The sequence below is a fragment of the Galeopterus variegatus genome, unplaced genomic scaffold (genome assembly GCF_000696425.1).
Source record: "Galeopterus variegatus unplaced genomic scaffold, G_variegatus-3.0.2 Scaffold4465, whole genome shotgun sequence".
NCBI lineage: Eukaryota > Metazoa > Chordata > Mammalia > Dermoptera > Cynocephalidae > Galeopterus > Galeopterus variegatus.
Window position 1 is genome coordinate 115734 of NW_007730576.1, and position 8859 is coordinate 124592.

Here is an 8859-nt window from a genome sequence, read left to right on the forward strand (position 1 = left end):
ACTGGCTGAGCGAGGCGCGGGAGCAACACCGAGGGTTGCAATCCCGTTGCCGGTCCCCGGTCCGGTACGGGGGCAACACTGAGGGTTGCGATCCGTTGCCGGACACGGAAAAAGACAAAAGACAAAAAAAAAAAAAAAAAAAAAACTGAGAAACCCAATAGCAAAAGGTTAACTAAGAAAACAGAGAACTAAGCATTTAAAAAGGTATATGTTCAAAGATAACCATTGGAATAAAAAGGTGAAGCATGTAAAAAGATATATGTTCAAAGATAACCATTGGAATAAAAAGTTGAACCTTTTGAAATACCAAAAAACCCAATTGTTTATAAATTAAAGTTCAAAGGATACCCATCTTGAAGAGAAAAAAATATAGCAAGTATAACAGAATACACATAATTATAAAATACTATGACAGAGTTAAGACCAAACATATCAGTCATAGCAATAAATATGAATGGGCTTAAATCACATGTTAAAATTAAACGATTTTCAGGTTGGTTGGCTAGCTCAGTTGGTTAGAGCATGGTGTTGTAACACCAAGGCCAAGGGATCCTGGTACTGGCCAAAAAAATTTTTTTTCAGTTTGGTTATAGCTAGGTACATATGCTGAATACAAGAGACACACAAAAAAGTGTTTCAGAAAGGGATGGACAGAGATATATCAGAAAAATGGAAACAGAAAAAAGTAATGATCCTGATATCAGACAATGTAGAATTCAAGCCAAACTTTATTTTTTTATTTTATTTTATTTTTTTTGTCCTTTTTTGAGACCGGCTGCACCACGCTCAGCCAGTGAGAGCTGTGAGCGCACCGGTCATCCCTATATAGGATCTGAACCCACGGCGGGAGCGCTGCTGCGCTCCCAGCGCCGCACTCTCCCGAGTGCGCCACGGGCTCGGCCCCAAGCCAAACTTTAAAAGTTACAAGGATGGAACGGCACTTTTTTTTTTTTTTTTTTGGGCGGCTGGGCAGTACTGGGATCCAAACCCATGACCTTGTTGTTACAAAGATGCATCTCTAACCAACTAAGCTAACTGCCAGCCAGAAGGACAGTTTCTAATGCAAGTACCACAATTCACAAGTGAGATATAAAGTTTATTAATATTTAGTCATCAGAATCATGACACTCACCTTTAGGAAGTAACAACTAGAGGAGATTCAAGGAGACATGCACAGACACACACTAGTAATCAGGGATTTTAATGCACCACTCTCATTTCAAGACAGATCAAGTGAACAATGAGTAAGATAGAAGAGTTGGGCTGGCCTGTGGCTCACTCAGGAGAGTGTGGTGCTGATAACACCAAGGCCACGGGTTCAGATCCCTATATAGGGATGGCCGGTTAGCTCCCTGGCTGAGCGTGGTGCTGACAACACAAAGTCAAGGGTTAAGATCCCCTTACCAGCCATCTTTAAAAAAAAAAAAAAAGGAAGAAGAGTTAAACAACATGATCAGTAAGGTTTTATTCATATTTTTTGAACTCTACACACTGATGATAGAGACTGCAGCTTGTGCTCAAGTACCCCTGGAACATTCACAAAAATTGATCAGATATTAGGTCACAAAAAATATATAAATAGTTCTATAAAGTAGAATATTATACAGTCTGATCACACTGCAATAAAACTATATATTACTATCAAAAACAAAAATATCAAAGGCCTTTCCACCTGGAAATTAAAAAACCTTGTATGACAATATTCTTGGATGAAAGGGAAAATATCAACTGAAGTAATAGAAAAGAAAATGATAATGTAAACATTATGTATCAGAATCTATGGGATAGTGCCGGCCTGTGGCTCACTCGGTAGAGTGCGGTGCTGATAACACCAAGGCCACGGGTTCGGATCCCATATAGGGATGGCCGGTTCGCTCATTGGCTGAGCGTGGTGCTGACAACACCAAGTCGAGGGTTAAGATCCCCTTACCGGTCATCTTTTTAAAAAAAAAAAAGAATCTATGGGATAAATTTAAAGCAAAGATCAGAGGAAAATTGATGGCATAAACAAGGAGGTACATAATATCAATATGTCTTATTAGTGATGATATTAATGTTGATAATTTGGTTACAGTGGCCAGATTTCTCCACTGTGAAGTTATTGTTTTCTCTTTGTTAGTAATAAGAAACTTGTGGGCATATACTTTGTGACTATGTCAGTTTCTTTTTTCTCATCATACTTTGCCCAGTAATTTTAGCATCCATCTGTGAATCTCATCCACAACTCTGGGTCTCTAAGAAAAAGTTTGCCAACCTCTGAATTATCTTTCTTTGTAAATAATATGGTAGAATACCTGGAAAATCATAGAGAATCAATGTTAAAGAGAAAAAATGATAATGTACGTCATACAACTCTGAATTTCTTCGTAAAGGGAGAATGAAAGTTCAGAAGAATGTAAGACGATGCTTTAAATCAGGAGTCAGGGGATGGCCTGTTAGCTTGCTGTTTAGAGCAGGATGTCATAACACCAAGGTTAAGGGTTCAAATCCCCAATTAGCCAGTTGTAGTGTCCCCCACCTGCCCCGTAAAAAAAAAAAAAGGAATCAGCAAACCTTATTTGTGAAGGGCCAGATAAATATCTATAGGCTATGCTGTCTCTGTCATCACTAGCACTGCCATTGTCAAGCCAGTGCAGCCACAGTCAATATGTAAACATATGCATGTGACTGTGTTCAATGACACTCTATTTAAAAAAAAATAGGTGGGTGGCCAGATTTGGCTTACAGGCCCTTGCTTGCTTTAAATTATGGAGAGGGGAATATAGAAAGGATGTCCATTCTTACTACTTTCCTTGATATTTCTTTAGTTCTTCCCCATGTCTTACTTTTTTTTTCCTTATCTGCTTCTGTTATATCTTGATTTCAAACACAGACCATGCACTAATAATACCCTCACATATACTTTCTGACTCATTCATATTCCTGAACATGATATAATTTTCCTGGAAAGGAATTATTTCTTTCCATATATCAGACTTCAGATTTGGATCAGAGTTTAGGAAAAGGAAGAAAATATAATAATTATGGAAGGAGTAAAAAGTGGGGAATAAATACAGAGAAGAGGCTACTGGAGGATGGGAGAAGAACCTGAGTCATGTGGAAGAGAACCTGTGTGGAGAAGATAGATGAGTTCCTTGAAGTATGTGGTATTATACTGAAGCACAAGAGAAGAGATGGACACTAGGATTGAATGAAAGTAGAAGCAGCTTCTAGGTGGAGGCATGGTTTACTTCCTGAAGAATGGAAGAAAGAAATGCCAAAGAATTGGGGTAATTAGAAGGAAGCAGAGTAGGGGCTAGGCAGAAGAGGAAAAGGAAAAAATAGAAAAAGAGGGTGGCTAGTAGACTGAGCTTCTTGAGTTTAAATATTCGTCCATTTGCCTTTCCCTTTCCTCAGGGATAGAGAGAATTCTTTCAATAAATATTTGGATTACCACATAGCACATATATGTTAGTGTCAGTTGTAATTCTTGCATCAATAAATATATTAATCTCATATCTGAAATATCTTTTAATAGCCAATTTATTTCTGATCTTTAACTATCTTTATAATAAATCTGTTTATTTTAACTAAGTCCAAACTACCTTTTTAATATGCTCTCATTGTCAGAACTACAGTAACTACTACATTGCTAGGATATAAGGTTTTTTCCTGAGAGCCATTATCAGTGCTTTCCTAGATTATATGCCTATAACCTATTGATAATGAGGTTCATCTTCTAGCATTGACCAATTTAAGTAGAGGTGGTAGTGAGGGACATTAAGTCAGGTGGAACATGTACCTGACAACTCATTGGTCATTTCACAAGCATATTAAGTACTTATGACACCTGTGTGAGGGTACCCTTAGAGTGGTTCACAAGAGAATGTTTATTTTGCCACTCACAACAATTAAATGTGTCAGTATAATCTATTGAAGACTTTTTGATTTTTAGACAGATCACTTCTAACAAGAGGTTTCATTGTGTGCTAAATATTGTGTTCTGTCAGCAATATTAAAAAGAAATAAACTAGTGTATAGAGATATAGAACATTAGAGTTGTTGCAGGCCTTTTTCACTCAGTGAATGATAGCTGAAAACTAGAAAGCCTACTCGTAAACCAGAGCCTTAAGGGAGAGATGACCAACCATGTAAATAGGACGTGGAATTACTTTGAAGGAAATATACAGATAAATATACAGATTAATATTTTCTATTTTTCCTCAGGTCAGTTCATGCAGAGCTATATGAATTATATAATTACAGAATTTCCAATTTCCCCTCTAGGGCAAGAATTTTCTTCTTCCTGTTTGTGTTCCTACGGGCCTTGTGTGTAGTAGGTGCTTAATAAAAACTCTGTAAATGAAAAAGCAGTACACATTTCATATTATAAAAAAACATAGCTGATATGAGACCTGTTTATTTCCTTAGGGATTAACATTTTACTGTTTATAATTTTTTTTATTCTCTAAGAAAAATGGGTAAAGAATAGAAATGTTATTATAATTGAGGAAAGCTTCTTGCAAAATTGGCCAAATGTTTCTAAATTTTAAAGTGATTTTAATTCAGTGAATTGTTGTATTATAATTTGTATTTTTAAGTCAGCTTGAAAATTCTAATTGACCAAAACTTATGTTTTATTTTGTGGAATTGGCATGACCTAAATTTTCAAGGTTTTTTTTTTAAACGTTCTTGATTATGTATGAACTTCATTATTTAAATCCAGATACAAAATGTTGGATAGTCTCATAGTAGTATTTGATTCTGGTATTTTAAAGTTCTACCTTTTTCTCTCCCCTTATTTTTAGAATTGCCAATGCCACTCCCATCCCAGGAGACTTGCTTCGAGAAAATACAGATGAGGTGTTTCCAGATGAACAGCTTAGTGATGGGGAGAATGGCATCCCTGTTGGTGTGTCACCAGATAAATTGCCTGAATCTCTGGGACACCCTCGTCCCCAGGAGAAGGATGTCTGGGAAGAGATGGATGCCAACAAGAACAAGATAAAGCTTGGAATTTGTAAGGTGTGTATTTCTTGCATAGGAAGTCATGTCTTTCTATATACTTATATTTTTCTCCTATTGTTGCAGCAAAGTATCATGATTGTCAATTCTGAATAAGAAGTGAACAGAATATTGTATTGCTAGTTATTTTAATAATTTTAATTGCAATATTTTGGCTAATTTGGCCCGTAACATCTAAACATTAATCTTCATCTTGTATTTTGTGGAAAAATTAAAGTATTTAAAAAAAATAACCAGATGTTGAGACTAAAAGAAAAGACATCTATGGAACAGAATAATGGGATGAGGCTCCGTGCCCTTTCCTTAGTGTGGACCAGAGGAGCTGTGAGTGTCCACTCTAAGCATTTTCTTAAATGGAGGTGGGGAAGTGAGGGTTGGAAGTGTAACGCATCAAACTGATCATGAACTTACAATGTGGATATTGAGTAAATGATGTGATGTTTTTCTTCATTAGAATTGAAGTGGCAGGCCCACTTGTCATTATGGGAAGACATATACAAGGGTACTTCAAAAAGTTCACACAAAAATAGAATTAAAAGATAATCTGAATCTTTCCATGAAATTTTTGAAGACCCTTCATAGATTTCTGAATTATATGGCTAATTTTTAGTTATCTTGGGGCAGATTAGTCCCTAACTTTTCTTTATTCTTACTGTTCCTTGTCATTTCTCCTTTCATAAAGATAATGGGATAGAAGGGCAATGAATTATTTTTGATCCTTCGTAAGTGTTTTTATAAAGGTTTGGTTGGGAGGGAGGTTAAATTTACAGGTGTGAAATGAGGCTTTGGGCTCAAGCCTGTTAAAATGATTGATAGAAAGTTAGCTAGTCATGCTTTACGAGTGGGAAACATATCTCCAGAAGAGTCTTTCATGACCCGTTTCTGGGGGCTTGGCCTACCTTTGGAAAGTTGTTAAACTGTGTAATTAAAGAAGTTAACTTAAGGACACTGTTTTAGTTCATTCAGGCTGCTATAACAGAATACCATAAAATGGGTACCCTATAAAAGACAGAAATCTATTTCTCACAGTGTGGAGGCTAGGAAGTCTAAGATCAAGGCAGACTTGGTATGTGGTGAAGGCCTGCTTTCTGGCTCCTTCTTTATGTGTCCTCACACGGTGAGAGGGGCAAGGGGTCTCTCGCTTGGGCCTCTTTTATAAGGACACTGATGTCATTCATGAGGGCTCCACCTCCATGACGTAATCACCTCCCAAAGTCCCCACCTCCTAATACCATCACTTTGGGATTAGGATTTCAACATAGGAATTTTGCGGGGGACACAATTGTTCAGACCACAGCAGGAATATACTTTCAGCCATGGGAGTCGTTGACAAAAAGTTCTCTGCATAGATGTGAAATGTCACAACACGGTCTGGCTGTTGAATAAGTACTTCTCTGGACTAATAGTAATCAGGAATGAGTAGTGAAAAGTAGGCAGGGAGTCAGTGTCAGATTTTTGTAGTGTCAACTGTGGCTGTCTTTAAGGCACCAGGAACAAATTCTTCTTATGGCAAAAAATCACTGGTGACATTTTCAGTTGGCAGCCCGTATGAATGTCTGTGTATGTGAGAGAGTGAAATAGCACTTGATATACAAGAGCTTAATTACTTTAGTTTTCTGTCTTTCACCCATTATCACTTTTTAATCTCAGTGAAATTTAAATGGCAGATGGTTTCAGTGTCCATTGAAACCATCTGCTTGGGAAGCGCGGCGGCGCTCCCGCCCGAGGGTTCGGATCCCACATACAGACCGGTTCCCGCTCACTGGCTGAGCGAGGCGCGGGAGCAACGCCGAGGGTTGCGATCCCGTTGCCGGTCCCCGGTCCGGTACGGGGGCAACACTGAGGGTTGCAATCCGTTGCCGGACACAGAAAAAGACAAAAAATAAAAAATAAAAAAATAATGTATGAAGGGTCTTCAAAAAGTTCATGGAAACATTTGTATTACCTTTTAATTCTATTTTCCCAAAGCTTTTTGAAGTACCCTTGTGTGCTGCTGTACATTGTAAGCTCTCTACTTGTTTTGAACATCTAGATAAAGCATTAAGGTAAATATTGAAGAGAAGCCAAGTCATTACCTTCTTGATTCATTCATTCTTTTATCACTTCAACAAAGTTTAATTGAGCACCTTCTATTTGCAATTCACTAAGCAAAGGGCTATGTGGTTTAAATATATGTTTTACTTTTAAGGAGCTTCTAGTCTGTTCGGGTAGATATGTGTGTACACAACCAAATATAATACAAGGCAGAACATGATACAAAACAAGATCATTAAAAGGAATGGGAATGCATGCAAATAGAGGTGGAAGTTAGGGACATGCCTTATGGAAGAAGTGGTTGAAGTAGAAGTATAAGCAAAAGTATATAAATGAGAAAGTCCATGGATGGAGATTGTAACTTTAGGAATTTATTGCTCATCTAGAAAGAAAATTCTAAGCAGCTATTTTTATTATCTTTTAAAATCTACTTATACTACATACAGAAGAGTATATGTATCACTTCAAAGCATAATAATATAAACATGTAAACCTAGCAACTGACCCAAGAACTAGAACATTATAACATTATTTCTTTTGTATTTGTGCCTCTATCTAATTCCCACTGAGATAACCACTGTCTTAGGTTAGATTCCATAGAAGCAGGGCCACAAAACAAACCTTAACAAATTTAAAATAACTGAAATTATACAGAGTATGTTCTCTTACCATAATGGAATTAAACTAATAATCAATAACAGAAAGACAACTGGAAAATCTCTAAACACTTGGAAATTAAACAACAGGCTTCTACATATTTATGGTCAAAAGAAAGCCTCAAAGGAAAACTTTTTAAAAAATTACATAAAACTATATGAAAGTAAAACTATATCATATCAAAATATGTGGGAAAGCAGTGCTGAGAAGGGAAATTTGTAGCACTAAATACTTACACTGGAAAAGATAAAGTTTCATTTTCTTTTTTTTCTCGGACCAGAAGTAGGATTTATTAGCAGGTGCAGGTAAGGAGGGAGCTGCACAGTGAAAGCCCTCATGAGTGCAGGGCCTGCCACTTGTTCAGGGGGCTACAGTTGGGGATGTATTTAACCCCACAACCATATGGAATGAGCTGTTTCTCAGCCACCATGTCTTCAAATTCATCCGCATTAAACTTGGTAAAGCCCCACTTCTTTGAGATGTGGATCTTCTAGCGGAAAAGGTAAGGTTTCAAATCAATAATCTAATTTCTGCCTCAAGAAATGAAGAAAACAAAAGCAAATGAACCTATGACAAGCAGAAGGAAGGAAATAAATCCCTTCGTTATTGCATCACAAAAATTTTGATATGTATTCATTCTAATTCTGCTCTTTTTTTCCATAATGATTTTATTACATGTGAATTATTAAGAGCATACAAGTTTAGAATCTTATATCTTCCAGGTGAATAGAAATTTTGTTTTTTATTACATAGTGACACTTGCTTTTCTAATCCAACTAATTTTTTTTAAGATTAAAGCCAATTTTGTTAGATATTAATATAGTTATGCCAACTTTCTTTTGGGTGGGACATGCCTGGTATATCTTTTTTCATTCTTTATCTTTTCCTGTCCTTATTCTTTTATTGTGACTTTTGTAAGTGGCATATAACTGGACAGGTTTACAATCTTTGTTTTAATTGGTCGGTTTAATTTATTTACGTTTAGAGTTTTTTTTTTTTTTTTTGTCTTTTGTCTTTTTCCGTGTCCGGCAACGGATCACAACCCTCAGTGTTGCCCCCGTGCCGGACCGGGGACCGGCAATGGGATCACAACCCTCGGTGTTGCCCCCGCGCCTCGCTCAGCTAGTGAGCGGGAACCGGTCTGTATGTGGGATCCGAACCCTC

The 8859-nt window shown here is 37.1% G+C and overlaps 1 protein-coding gene across 1 annotated transcript in view; it reads left to right on the plus strand.

The window, feature by feature from the left end:
• The window catches only part of TTBK2 (tau tubulin kinase 2), a 105149-nt gene that overhangs the window by 70157 nt on the left and 26133 nt on the right, over window positions 1-8859 (plus strand). The window contains exon 9 of the mRNA XM_008587607.1: window positions 4788-5004. Within this exon, the coding sequence (XP_008585829.1) occupies window positions 4788-5004 (217 nt within the window). The remainder of the gene's footprint in view (window positions 1-4787; window positions 5005-8859) is intronic.